Raw genomic sequence first — 14,505 nt, forward strand, 5'->3', positions numbered from 1 at the left:
CCCCATCCCCGGGACACCCCGGGCAGCCAGCCACCCCCCTACCCACCTGATCCCACCCCCATCCCCGGGACACCGGGCAGCCAGCCACCCCCCTACCCACCTGATCCCACCCCCATCCCCGGGACACCGGGCAGCCAGCCACCCCCCTACCCACCTGATCCCACCCCCATCCCCGGGAACACCCCTTTGCCACCCCGGGCACCTTGCCACTCCTTGCCAAATCGTTACCCAGGTCCAACCCCCTCCCATAGCTACCTGATCCCTCCCCCACCACTGGGACACGCTCTTTGCCACCCGGCACACAGAGCCACACCCCCGCCCCGGGGGGCCAGTACCCACAGCCCCCGCCCCACCTGACCACCACGCCGCGGTGCATGTAGATATTGATGTAGTGCGAGCCGGTGCTGCCGTTGGACTCCCAGTAGGTCTTGGGGTTCCTGTCCGTCAGCTTGTTGGCTCGGTGGGGGTTAGAGGAAACCTCCAGCTTCTCCCAGCACTTGTCCTCCTTCACTTCCACGCTGGAGCCTGCAGGGAGAGGGGACAGAGCTGAAGGGACCTGGGGAGCCACCTGGGCGGGGGCACAGGTGGGGCAGAGGGGCCCCGGGCGACCGCCCCAGCACTGACCCTGGCAGAGGTTGCGCAGGAAGACGTCGAAGAAGGGGATGTTGATGGGCTGGTGGCTCCGTCTGTGTTCCTCAATCTGACCCAGTACCATCTGGAAGAGAGGGGGGCGCAAAGCGTCAATGGGGGGAGCCACCTGGCACCCCTTCGCCACTGCCCGATTGCTGGACTCTGGGCAGCAACCAGCCCCCAAGGAATGCAGCCCCACAGGTGGGGTGGGGGAAGCTGAGTGAACTGGGTCCAGAGAGAGCCTCTGCCCCACGGCCACTCCCCCCAAGGCTATCCCCTCCCTGCCCACCCCCTTCCAGAGACCACCAACCCCTCCCCCTGCCTGCAGACCACTCCCTGGTCATCCCTTCCAGATACCACCAACCTCTGTGACACTCTGTACCCCACATGACACCCTGTACTCCATGTTCACCACTTTTATATGGTTATGTTATATTCTGTACAAAGTAAGCCTTGTGAGGTATCATCTGAAGATTCATAAACTGCTGAACATCATTGTGCTGTTAAGATGTGTGTAACAACACTGTGTGTAAAGCTATGAGATTTTACTGCATGATTGTTACTGAACTATGGTACTGTTTTGGGTAATGCTCACAAACTAATTTTTCAGAGACAAAGACACCCTAGCACGCCAGCAAAGTACCAAAGAGCCATTACATACTACATCAGACATTCACCAGCAGGGGCTGGGGGAGGGAAGGGAAACAAGAAAGTTACCATTCATCATGAGGGCAGTTTGGAGCTCACATACACAACAGCACTGCCCAACCCCAGGACCCAGCAAGGATTTTTCCAGCACAAAGGGCGGGAGGATAAGAAGTGGGGAAAACGTCCCTAGCCACCCCTCTCCTCCGTCCGTCTCCGCTCATGACAACGACGACGCACAAGGAACTGAACAAAGGGGGGAGCGGTCCCAGGCTGGGAAAAGACACAGCCTGTGAAACTTATCACAGCTGCTGGTTAGAAAAATTCCCTCTTTTGCTTTTACACCTATTAGTCCTGGTACAGTTTAGGAATTCGCTGGCGTGTTTATCCTTTTATGACCAATTCCGACTGTTATGCCTTCCCACCTGTGATCACTTAAAATCCACCCTTCTCTTGTTAATAAACTTCTTTCGTGGTTCTGCCTAAGCCAGTGTGTTTGACCAACGTGTTTGGGAAACCTCTACCCGAGACGAGAAAGGCGGGCCCATAACCCCTCCCAGGGCTGGAATGACTAGCAAGGAGTTTCCGCTGTCCGGGAGGGCTGGGCGCAGTGCAGGAGGGGAGCAAGGCTGGGGATGGGGCTCTACGGGTGTTACCCTCTACGTAACACATGGACTGCTGGGCACAGCCTCACGTACTCGGCTGCATCCTGGGGGCTGGGAGCGAGCAGAGCCTGGACGGGTCGCTGTTCCCAGCAAAGCGGTGTAAAAGGCACCCCAGGCAGGAGAGCTAAGGGGACTCAGCAGTCCAGGCTGCACCTGGAGGAAAGTCACGCCCTCCCTCCCGCCAGACCAACCTCTGCAAAGACCACCAACCCCTCCCCACAGACAAACAACCTGCCCTCCTCCCTCCCCTCCCTTCAGGGACAGCCAGCCCCCAGCCAGCGCCTGGGACTCCCGGATGGTCTCGACCCGGATCAGCGCCCCGGCATGCTGCAGAGGTTCCTCCCACCCGCCAGGCAGACCGCCCCAGGCGGTGGGGGGAGGCCTCCCCCATGGCAGAACCCCTGCTCACCTGGGCGGGGTCAGGACGCACACCCCACACCGCACACGTGCCCCGGCTCACCTGGATGCAGCCGGCCAGGATGCTGGTCGTCAGCTTCTGATAGAGGCTGGCGTACTTCTCACAGTCGGTCACCAGGTCCCGCAGCTCCGGCCCCAGCAACAGGTTGGAGTTGTGCTTGTCCAGGGCTTTGGACAGGGCCTCCTTGGTGCCCAGACGGCACATCACCACGGCACAGTCCTTGGTGGCGGTGGCCAGGCGGTGGAGGAAGCGAACGAACTCCTGCACGACCTGCAGAGGGAGCAGTGCGGACTGGGGGTTGGGGCACCGGCCTGGGGGCCAGGAGACCTGCTTCTAGTCCTGCCTCTGCTACTGACCTGCCAGGGGGCTGGGGCGAGTCCCCGCTCTCCCTGGGCCAGTCCCCTCCGCCCCCGGCCGCCTGGGGCATGGAGCGCACAGCTCCCTGGGGCAGGGCGGCTCTCAGCTCCTGCCGTGCCTGGGCTGGAGTCTCCAGGCACGGCACGGACAGAACAGAGAGAGGCCCCAGCCCTGGCTGGCGGGGCGCTGGGTAAAGGGGTGATGCCAGGGGGCACAGGTCCATCTTCCCCGGGGCAGGCCTGCAGCAGATCAGGGCTGTTATGAGCCAAGGCACCGGGCAGAGACTTCACCAGCAATTCCTGCCGCGAGCCCATAACTGGGGCTGAGCTAGGAGCCCCTCCCCGCCCCCACCTCCTGCTCCTGGATTCCCCACCCCCGACAGGTAAGCGGGTCCCCCCGTGGCTCCTCACCTCCCGCTCGTTGCTGGGGGCGCTCATGGAGGACAGACAGGGCTCGATGCATTCGTGCCAGGGCAGCCCCTCCTCCTGGTAACTGTCCAGGAGCTTGTTCAAAATCCTGCACAAGAGAAGGGGGAAGGTGGGGCCTGAGGGGAGAGGCCAGCGGCTGCCAGTGCCCCGAGCCCCCCCGTGTGCCCGGCCCTCTGGCCACACAAGCCACCTTCACTGCCATGCCTGCCCCCGCCTCCCATGACAGCCTCTCATCCCAGCCCTCCCCACTGCCTTGGGACAGCCCCCACCCCCACCTCGGGACACCCCAACTGACCACACATATACACACACCTTGGGACAGCCCCAACCAACCCTGACCCCCCAGAAACAGCCACTTCCAGCCCCGGGACAGCCCCAACCAACGCCCCCCAGCACAGTGCCAACAAACCCTGCCTCAATCCACCCCCAGGACAGCCCCAAACAGACACGCCCCCGTGCTGGCTGCCATTCCCATCTGGGACATCCCAGCCACACTCTCGCAGTACAGCGTATGGATCCCCGGCCAAGGTCCCCCACGCCCGGTGACACCCGAGGATCCCCGGCTGCCCCCCTCGCCCAGTGTCACCCGAGGATCCCTGGCAAAGGTCACCCCCTCCCCCCCGTGTCACCGAGGACCCGGCCGCACCCTGCACTCACCGGAGGATCCCCAGCTGCACGGCCTTCTCGGCCCCCAGCTGCTCCAGGCTGCGCAGCAGCAGCAGGAAGTGCTGGCGGTCCCGCAGGGCCTCGGCCCCCTCGCTCTCGGGGCCGGCCTCCTCGCAGAGGCAGCGCTCCAGGGCCAGCACCAGCTCCTTGGAGAGGCTGCCCTCCTGCAGGCGGCCCAGCAGCGTCTGCACGTCCACGTCCTTCAGATCCAGGGCTGAGCCCGCCTCTGCCACAGGGAGAGCGCCGTGGGGCCGGGGCTGAGGCAGGGCACTACATGCCGCCGGCTGCACGCTCGCTGGGGCGCCAGGTGCCCTGTACCCCCGTCCCCAGGCTCTCAGACGGGGCTGTGGGTGGGGGGCAGGGGCTCTGTACCTACCGTCCCCAGGCTCTCAGACAGGCGGGATGGGGGAGGGAGCTCTGTATGTGGGGCAGAGCTGCGTACGAGCTGTCCCCAGGCTTGTAGGTGGGGTTGGGGGGGCAGGGGCTGTGGGGGTGGGGTGGGCTCCATACCTGCATCTCCCAGCTCTCAGACAGGGGTTGGGTAGGGAGCAAGGACCTCTGTACCTGCTATCCCCACATCCTCAGATGGGGCTGTGGCGGGGGCAAGAGGGTCCATACCTGTCGTCTCCAGGTTCATGGGGAGCTTGTGCTCAGCCAGGCGGCTGAGCGCGATCTGGGCCAGCGTCTCGTTGGCGTGGCTGGGGGCGGCGGGGTCCTGGCCCCCCTGGCAGCAGCTCTGCAGCGCCAAGTGGATGTCACAGCTCGCCAGCTGCTCGGCCAGGCCCCGGTGGCTGTCGATCAGCATGCTGGCCACCAGCAGGCCGTTCTGCACGGCCGACGAGGCCCTGTGGGGCAGAGCGCCAGGGTGAGTGCCCGTGGGCACCAGCCGCTGCTCCTCCCCAACGGGTCTGTGGGGCAATGGCACCTCCTGCCAGCCAGGGGCCCTCCCGCCAGGTACCCCCAGAGCCTCCAGGGAGCTGCCCCCCACCACTGCCCCCACAGCAATGACCCCGCTCAGCCCCCATACCCAGCGGTGCCCTGCATGGTGCGGATGGCGGCAGGGAGGGCGCAGAGCAGGCTGTCCGAGTCCTTGCTGGAGGCGGAGCCGATGCTGGCGAAGATCTCCCACATCACCTGGGCATCGGCGTGGTTCAGGGGACAGGGCTTCTCGCTGGCACCCAGCGGCTCGCAGGTCCCGGCGCCCACCAGCACCTTCAGCGCCTGGGAGGCCAGGGGAGCCGGTCAGGGCGGAGAGCTGGCAGCGCCAGCCCCAGGCCGAGACCACAAGGCTGCCAATGCCCCCTGGCCACCCGGCACTGGCCACCCGGTCCCCGCCCTCTCCCACCCACGATCCCGGCATGCCCCACCCCCGAGCCCACGACAGCCCCCACCTGCCCCGTGAGCTGCACTCACCGCCAGGCCGGCCTGCTGGACCAGCGCCGAGGGGGCGTACTCCTGCATGCAGGCCAGCACGGCACGCACCCCGCCCTCCGTGGCGAAGAGCACGCGCCAGTCGTACTTGGCCATCAGCACACAGAGCAGCCGCAGAGCCAGTACCGCCAGCAGCTTCTCCTTCACCTGGTTGGTGAGCAGTTCCACCAGCATCTTCACCAGCTTCTCCCTGCGGGGAGCAACGGCGGGCGGCTCAGGAGCCGGGCTTGGGCAACCGGGGACTGACCCGCTGCGTGGCTCCAGGTCAGCTCTGGTCCAGAAACCAGATCCCCCGGCCCCCCACGGGCCTCCCACTCCCCAAGCTGTCACAGGAGTCCCAGCAGGGCAGCCAGGTTTGATTTCCAGCTATCCAGAGGTGCAGAATCCACCCCTGCCCTGGAAGTTTGTTCCAGCTCATCACCCTCCCTGGTAAACATCTGGGCCTTACATCTCACAGGCACGTGTCTGGCTTCAGCTCCAGCCACCGGTTCTGGTTCTGCCCATCTCTGCTAGACTAACGGGCCCATTAGTGCTCACGTTTTCCCCCCAGAAAGGTCCTTGCACATCATGAACAAGTCATCCCTTGGTCGCCAGGTGTCCACACAAGCTATTGGGAAACCGGACAGTGGTCAGAAATGAGCTACAAGTATCCAGGGCTGGAAAACCAGCCTCACAGCAAGTGACTAAGGAAGCTGGATCCTGGCAGCTCCTCGGATGAAGGGTGAGGACACCTACTCGCAGTCTGTAGGCACCTGCCCAGGGAGAACGCTGCTGACACGGGGGCTCTTGGGTCCAGCAGGCAGAGGGGGAGGAGAGCCACGGCGAAGCTCAAACGGGAAATCAGAGACCTGTTTACCAGGGAGGGTGACCGGCCATGGGAACAGCGTCCCAGAGATGGGGCAAGTCTTCCAACGCTTGCGGTCGCTATGCTGGGAGGGGCCATCTGCCTGAAGCCCACCCTGCAGCTCACCCACCACTGACGGGGCTCCATGGTGCCACTTTCCCAGAAGACTTCAGACCTGTGCAGGAGTCACTGGGTGACGCTCTCTGGCCTGCGCGACACACAGGATCAGACCAGCCAACCTCAATGGTCCCTGCTGGCTGTACAACCGGTGACATGTATCTGTCGCCCTCCTGCCCAAATCCTTTGTACGTTGCTGTAGCTAGACCATAAGCGTCTGGAGCCAGATCGTGAGCACATCTACTCACGACTGGCATCCCCTGGCTCTACTCTAATAGAAACATCACCCAGGGGTAATGCCCGCGCCAGAGACAGACACTGGCCAGCAGCCGGCCCCTACAGACAGGAGCAGCTGGTTTTCCTGCCCCGTCTCTCCAGGGAGGCACGGGCCTGCCATCTCCAAGTCTGGGCGCGCCCAGAGGACCCACCAGAGAACTGACCTGATGGTGAGTCCCTCAGGTTTGATGACCTGCCGCTCTCGCCCGGCCTCCTCCTCCAGAGTCTTGATAATGAACCTGAGCCCAGCTAGCTGCAGCCCCACCTCGGAGCTGGACCTCTGGATCAGTTCCACCACCTCTGCAATCCGCTCCAACGAGCTCTTCTTCCCCGACCCCTTCGCGCTGCACAACACTGGCCGGGACCATAACACCAGTCAACCCGAGGCTGCCCCACGAGCCCTCCAGCCAGCCCCTCCCCACGGCACTTCCCCACCCCCCACGGATCGCCCCTCTTCCCGACCTCTCCCCGAGCCAATCGCTGGGTCTCCCCTGCCCAGACCCCCCTTAGCCAGCAGGGACCCGCTTTAGCTAGAGCCCAGCACCCAGCCACTGCCGCGCACGGCTCCTTCCCCGGCCGGCACGTACCCTTGGCTTTCTCCTCTGCCATCTCCGGGCAGGCTAGCCCCTCCGCTCGCAGCAGCTCGGTGAAGAGCTGGCAGTCGGATTTCTCCGGGGGGGCTGGGGCAGGCACTCTGGCAGCAGGAGGGTCTTTCTTTGGTTTCTTGGACACCAGGGATTCGGCGCACTCCGAGGGGGCTGCGTCCAGCCCCAGGCCGCCCGGCTGCACCCCCCCTGGGCGGAGGAAGTACTTGCTGTAGACATGGGAGCTGTGCAGGTCACTCAGGGTGCAGCCCTGGCACTGCTTGCTCAGCACCCGCAGCACTTGCTGGGCCAGCTCCACCGGTACCGACAGCTGGATCAGGGCTTCTTCGTCCAGCTCCGACAGCTGGAAATGCAGGGCCTGGGTTAATTCTCAGCAGCCCGATGTCCCCAGGCCAGCCGGAACCGAGCCGACACTGGGTAAGTCCATCCAGAATATCCCCAGGCCAGCCAGAACCAAACCAACCCTGGGCTAGTCCAAACGGAATATCCTCAGGCCAGCCAGAACCGACCTGAAACTGGACTAGTCCAACCAGGATATCCCCCAGCCAGTCAGAACAGACCCTACACCGGGCTAGTCCAACCGGGAGGTCCCCAGGCCAGCCAGAACCGAGCCGACACGGGGAGGTCCCCAGGCCAGCCAGAACCGAGCCGACACGGGGAGGTCCCCAGGCCAGCCAGAACCGAGCCGACACGGGGAGGTCCCCAGGCCAGCCGGAACCGAGCCGACACGGGGAGGTCCCCAGGCCAGCCGGAACCGAGCCGACACGGGGAGGTCCCCAGGCCAGCCGGAACCGAGCCGACACGGGGAGGTCCCCAGGCCAGCCGGAACCGAGCCGACACGGGGAGGTCCCCAGGCCAGCCGGAACCGAGCCGACACGGGGAGGTCCCCAGGCCAGCCGGAACCGAGCCGACACGGGGAGGTCCCCAGGCCAGCCGGAACCGAGCCGACACGGGGAGGTCCCCAGGCCAGCCGGAACCGAGCCGACACGGGGAGGTCCCCAGGCCAGCCGGAACCGAGCCGACACCGGGCTAGTCCAACTGCGATATCCCCAGGCCAGCCAGAACCAAACACGTCCAATTCTCTTGTCCCAGATCGATGTCTCAGTGGCTGCTGACAGCATCTCCCCATGCCTGTGACCTGCCCATCCAGAGTCTGTTGGACAGAGTTTCTCTACCTGGGCTGAGCTGGTCTCCTCTTTCGTTCCCTCCCTCTGTTCCATCCACACTCCTTGGTCCTCCCCTCACCTGCACCCCCACCATTCCCTCTTACTTCCCCGGTTCAATCTCCCCTCCCAGTTTGCCCCGCTCTTCCCAAGGCTCCCCAGTTCCCTGTTCCACTCCATCCCTGCTGCCCCCATCCACTTCCATCTCCCCTCACTCCCCTCTCACCTGTTCTCCCACTGCGCTCCATGGTATCTCTCACCTTCCCCAGTTCCCTATTCCTCCCAGGTCCTTCTCTCTCCCCTGCACCACCCCTGTCCCACACCTGCTCCTCCTGGTGCTGCCGGATGAGCTGGGCGATCTCCTGCTGCTCATGCGGTTCTAGCTTCTTCACGAAGAAGAGCAGCTCCCACCACTCGGCCCGGCTCAGGGCCTCCGAGTCCTCGCTCAGCCGGTCCATCAGGTAGGGCAGGGAGTACAGCCCTCCAAGGGGCTTGCAGTAAAACGTCTGGGTCACTGCAGGGGAGCACAGCAAGGCAGAGAGACAAACCCTGAGCGTCTCAGAAAGACGGTTATCCTGCTGCAGAGCCACCTGAGCCAGGAGGGGACAGCTGGCCTGGGCTAGCCAGGCAGCCAAAGGCCAGGATTCAAAGGGAATTCAGTCTCAACAGGCTGGCCGGATTCCCAGCCTGCCATCTACTGGCAAACAGAGCGAGCGCATGAAGCAAGAGCAGAGAACACTAGGTGGCTGCAGGACCAACCATCACCTTCCTGCTTAGAGACGCGAAGCGATGGAGAGGGGCGCTCCAGCAGTGATTATAAATAGAAGGATTTCCATTTAAACCGACTGAAATCTGAGCTCGCTAGTCAGAGCCAGCTGCTCAGTTCAATCCACAGACGCCTGGTGGCCGGCGTGGCGTAGCAAGGGGAGAATTATTACAGTCACAATTGTCATTTTTGGGACACGACACCATCACAAAGACTGACCATTGTCTACAGGACTGTCAACAAAGGAAAGGGGGCTGGAAATGGAGGACTTCTAGCGGGTCCTGTGGAGATCAGGGCTAAGTCTTACTTAACAGCCTCCCTAACATCTGGAAGAAGGGAGTAAGCAGCATCTTAACAGCAGGCTGTGCTCCGCTCGGGGGAGCAGAGAACGCCAGTGAGGATTGAAAAATAAAGAAGGACCTGAAGAGAACAAACATTTGCTCAGTAGAAGCACATGCTTTTGGTGCTCAGAAACTAGTCCCGGGGCCATACAAGTACCTAGGTAAAGAGATTTCACGCACACCAAAACGGCAACCGTAAAAGGCCCCATTTGTTCATTGTTGTATTAACTGGGGTGAGGGTCCTGAGCTCAGAGTCACAGTAGTGAGCAGATGTGGCTTGGGGTTTGAGTACTCAGAGATCTTAGTTTTGTGTAGGCCTGATTTAGGCCCAGATTTTATACTGGGGGTGATTTCTACCAATATAGTTTAGACGATTATACTGGTATAAGTGTGCCTTATACTGGTATAGCGTGGTCCTCTTCCCAGGCAGGAATAAGCCATATCGGTATACAAATGTTTATCCTGGTATAACTGCATCCACGCCAGGGATCATAGCAATTTAACTCTGTCAGTATAGTTAAAGCAGTACGACCTGTGTGTATAGACAAGGTTTAGACCCTGTGGCAACCATCATGACAAAACTGATCCCCCTCAGCTGGGCTCCTCGGCACTGGATACTATGAATAATTAATAACAATGTAAATCTTTTATTTAGCACCTAAAAATCAAAACAATTCCCTTTCAAAGTTGTGAATTCTAGAGGAGACTGAATAGCATTTGCAGCTTACCTTTCAATCTAGGTTTAAAAACCTAGCAATTTACACACAACAAAACTACACTGAAAGAACATATCGTAAAGCCAAGCACTCAGAAGTTAGGAAACACGAGTGCAACCTTCACTCAGCCACCTTGTGTGTTTGCATTACGACACAGTCTTTAATTAGGTGACCACATGCTGTTTTTTTCCCCACAGTGCCCCTTTGAAAAGGATTTAGGGGTCACAGTGGACCAACAACTCAAGGTGAGCTCCAAAAAGGGCTAATGCGACCCCAGGAGGTATAAACTGGAGAGGAGGGAACAGGAGCGGGGATGTGATTTGACTCCATATACAGCCCTACTGAGACTGATGCTGGAATATGGCGTCCAGTTCTGGGGTCCACGTTTTAAAAAGAAGGTTGAAAAATTGGACAGGGGACAGAGAAGAGCCATAAAAACAAGAGGCTTGGAGAAAATGCCTCACAGTGAGAGACTTAAAGCGCTCAGTCTGTTTAGCTGATCAAAAAGGAGACTGCGGGGTGACTCAATTGTGGTGTATAAATACCTCCATGGGGACAAAATACCGTGTACTAAAGGGCTCTTTAATCCCACAGAGAAAGGCAGAACAAGAACCACCGTCTGGAAGCTGAAGCCAGACAAATTCAGATTAGAAGTAAGGCCCAGATTTTGAACAGTGAGGATGATCATACTACCAAGGGAAGTGGTGGATTTTCTCTCTCTTCAAAGCAAGATGAGATCCCTTTCTAGAAGTTGCTTTAGCCAAACCTAATCTATTAAACTCAATATTGGGGTCAACTTGGTGAAATTCTCTGGCCTGTGTTACACAGGAGGTCAGACTAGAGCAGTGGTTCTCAGCCGGGTGAACGCAGAGGTCTTCCAGGGGTTACATCTACTCATCTAGATATTTGCCTAGTTTTACAACAGGCTACAGAAAAAGCTCTAGCAAAGTCAGTACAAGCAAAAATTTCATACAATGACTTGTTTATACAGCTCAATCTACTATACACTGAAATGTAAGGACAATATTTATATTCCAGTTGATTTATTTTAATAAGTCTGTGGTAAAAATGAGAAAGTCAGCAATTTTTCAGTAATAGAAATACAAAAGTGTCACTGCACACTATGTCTAAAGTCGATTTTAAGTGAGGTGAAATTGGGGGTACACAAGGCAAATCAGACTCCTGTAAGGGGTCCAGTAGTCTAGAAAGGTTGAGAGCCACTGGACTAGATGATCTAGTCATTCCCTTCTGCCCTTAAATGCTATGACGCGTTACTAGAATACCATGTCCAGTTCCAGCGTTCACATGTTAAGAAGGATGTTGCAAAAATAAAGAAGTCAGAGAAGAGCCATAAGAATGATCAACAGTCTGGAAAACACGCAAGACTCTTAAAGAGCTTAGGCTATGTCTACACTTGCAGAGGTTTTGCGCTGTCAGTTTCACCAGTGATAGGGAACGGGTGAAACCATGGGAGTGTGAAAGTAAAGTGCTGGTCTGTGTGCTCACGCACTTCCACAGGTGTCAGACTGCGTTTACATTTGCAGCACTTCCATCCCCAATGAGCAGAGCGCAGGAGGGCAGCTATCCCACAGTGCAGCTCTCTCTGTTTTGACGATAGGTCTTGACGGAAGGGTGGGGGGGTGATCGCAGGGCGTCCTGGGTCCCTGCACAGCCTCCTCTCCCCAAACACTGGTCAGCTCCAGGAGCTCAGCATTGCTCCAAGCAGGGGATCGTTTGCCCTGTGGAGCAGCCATTGTCACCTGGCCAGATAAGTGAGCACTTGCCAAGAAAACAGGAAGGGGAGTTTCAAACTTCCTGAGCCTTTACAGGAGGAGGGGTGGACGTCTGTTTACCTGGCATTGGAGCAGCAGAGGGGCTGGTCAAAGTGGTCACCTAGGCTAGTGATTCTCTAATTTTTGTACTGGTGACCCCTTTCACATAGAAAGTCTCTGAGTGCGACCCTCCTTCCCCCCCGTATAAATTAAAAACACTATTTTATATATTTGACACCATTATAAATGCTGGAGGCAAAGCAGGGTTTGGGGTGGAGGCTGACAGCTCGCGACCCCCCACATAATAACCTCACGACCCCCTCAGGTGTCCCGACCCCCACTTTGAGAACCCCTGACCTAGGCACTGCGGGATATCCTCCGGAGGCTAAAAGCTCTGTAAACAGGAAAAACAAGTCTTCACTTACACATCACCGCAAAAACATCACCGGTAAGAGCTGTATGCCTCTCGTGGAGGTGGTTTTCCTTTTGGGGTGAAACTTCTGAGTTTCACTGCAAAAAGTCATTAACAAGTGTAGACGCTCCCACGGTTTTTGCACAAAAAAGGGACTTTTTCCACTTTAAATGGCAAGTGTAGACATACCTTGCATCTATTTAGCTTATTGAAAGGAAGGATAAAAGGAGCCCTAATCATTGTCCGTAAGTTCCTACACAGGGAGAAGGTCTCAGCACTGGAGAGCGGGGTAACAGAAGGGCTCGCCTACATGTAGAGTTGCACAGGATAAAGGTGTGATTTTAAACAAATGTATTTAAACCATTGCCAAAGCTGTGGGGACACACTTACTCCAGGTTTATTTCAGGTAAACTAACTTGACTAGGAATAGATATAAGCTAAACTGAATTAAACTATGTGTAAATTGAAATAAGAGCATCCCTACAGGGGTTTGCAGCTGTTTAACTAAACCAGTTTTGAATTAAGCCAAAGCAAGCTGGCGTTCAGGCAAAGCTTAACAGATAGAGACATCACAAGGTCCAGTGGCTGGGTGTCAGTGATGGAAAAAGCCAAATGGGAAATAGAAGCAAGCTTTTCTAACACAGAGGGTGACTGACCACTGAAACAGCTTACTCTCTGCCACTTGGAGTCTTTAAATCAAGATTGGATGTCTGTCTAAAAGATACATCTTAGTTCAATGAGTTGTTGGGTGTGATGCAGGAATTACTGGGGCAATTCTCGGTCCTGTATTACGCAGGAGGTCAGACTAGATGAACTATGAAAAAGATTTTCAAAAGTGACTAAATTTTAGGAGCCTCGATTTTGGGGTGTTCAACTTAAGACACCTTAAAGGGATGTAATTTTCAGAAATTGTTGAGTACCCTGGCTTGCAAAACCAGACCTTTAAAGGTGTTTCAAAATGAACCCCCAGAAATGCAGACACCCAAAATTACTAAACAGCTTTTAAAACCTTAGCCTATCAAACTCCAAAAAAAGCACATCGGTGCTTTTACAACGTATGAACCTACGTTGTTTTATTCATTCCTCTTGATTTTATATGGACCAAATTTCAGGTGGTTTCATTTTCAGCAAGTGCCAAAATATCATAACATGCTGGTTGTAGCAGCTAGTTCAGTTTAATTCTAACTAGAGTTTATGTGCATATTCTGGAGTAACATCAATGTATTAAATGACATTTTACACCTATTGTTATTTGAACATGTGTCCCATGCAGCTCTAAGTCATATCACTGACTGACAAGTTGTCACCCCTCATACAGAACACGCAGAATGACTTTTCTCTTTAGGAAAATCCCTAGAAGAAATTTAAATCACTCCATACTGGAAAGGAAACGTGACCAGCCCCAAAGCGCGTGGGAGCAATAGGCAGAGAATGCACATGTACATACAGTGCACATAACCTCACCTGTGGTTAGTTTCAAGTTCTCGGTCAGACTGGATACCTTTTCCTGGGCAGCTTCTTCTTCAGGCTGCTCTCCAGCACCAATAATCTCCACCATGTGCCAGTGCACCCAGTAAGTTCGGCCTGTAGATTGCCACAAAACCTGTGGGGGAAACAGACCTGTGTGATCAGACCTGCCACTTCCCCAGTGCCCACGTTCTATAAATAGAGAAGGGAATATGCCCACCACCCATCTCACCCACTAAGCTGTATAAACGAGGGCCCATTCCGTGGTACCCAGGACACCCAATGTGGCTTAGTCAATATTGATACTGGAACCTTTGCGTTTCCTGATTTTAAACGGGCATACTTAATACTGCATTAACAAGTTCTTTTGCATCTGTTTCCTAAGTTCTTTTTTAAAAACAGCATCAGGGACTACTTACATAAGTTCTACCAGCTTTGCTTGTGCTGCTTAGAAACTCCTTGCTCTTGAGTTATTCAGGGTATGTCCACGCTGCAGCTGGGAATGAGCTTCCCAGCATAGGTCGACAGACTCACACCAGCTCTGCTCGAGCCGGGACACCACGAACAGCAACATTGCCAGGGAGAGCGGGGCGGCAACTCAGCTTAGCTGCTGAGTGCAAAGCCACCCAGCCTCCTGGGCACAATCGCGGCCCCCTAGCCTAAGCCACTGCCCATGCAACCTTGCTATTTTTAGTGCTAGCTAGAGCAGGGGCCGTGCATGTGTCTACCAGTGCCAGGAAGCATGCTCTCAGCTGCAGTGTAGAAACAGCCTCAGCTTATAGAAGT

At 56.9% G+C, this 14,505-nt stretch overlaps 1 protein-coding gene across 6 annotated transcripts in view; it reads right to left on the reverse strand.

The window, feature by feature from the left end:
- Nucleotides 1-14,505, reverse strand: part of LOC140909765 (cullin-9-like) — a 64,177-nt gene that overhangs the window by 30,729 nt on the left and 18,943 nt on the right. For all 6 annotated transcript variants that reach the window (XM_073339829.1, XM_073339830.1, XM_073339832.1 and 3 more), the window contains 12 exons: nt 13,717-13,855; nt 8,569-8,759; nt 7,065-7,425; nt 6,642-6,831; nt 5,223-5,430; nt 4,837-5,030; nt 4,428-4,654; nt 3,801-4,035; nt 3,126-3,231; nt 2,401-2,628; nt 625-715; nt 354-525 (listed from right to left, as the gene is read on the reverse strand). In XM_073339829.1, coding sequence (XP_073195930.1) covers nt 354-525; nt 625-715; nt 2,401-2,628; nt 3,126-3,231; nt 3,801-4,035; nt 4,428-4,654; nt 4,837-5,030; nt 5,223-5,430; nt 6,642-6,831; nt 7,065-7,425; nt 8,569-8,759; nt 13,717-13,855 — 2,342 coding nt within the window. The remainder of the gene's footprint in view (nt 1-353; nt 526-624; nt 716-2,400; nt 2,629-3,125; nt 3,232-3,800; nt 4,036-4,427; nt 4,655-4,836; nt 5,031-5,222; nt 5,431-6,641; nt 6,832-7,064; nt 7,426-8,568; nt 8,760-13,716; nt 13,856-14,505) is intronic.

This window comes from Lepidochelys kempii, chromosome 3, assembly GCF_965140265.1.
Source record: "Lepidochelys kempii isolate rLepKem1 chromosome 3, rLepKem1.hap2, whole genome shotgun sequence".
NCBI lineage: Eukaryota > Metazoa > Chordata > Testudines > Cheloniidae > Lepidochelys > Lepidochelys kempii.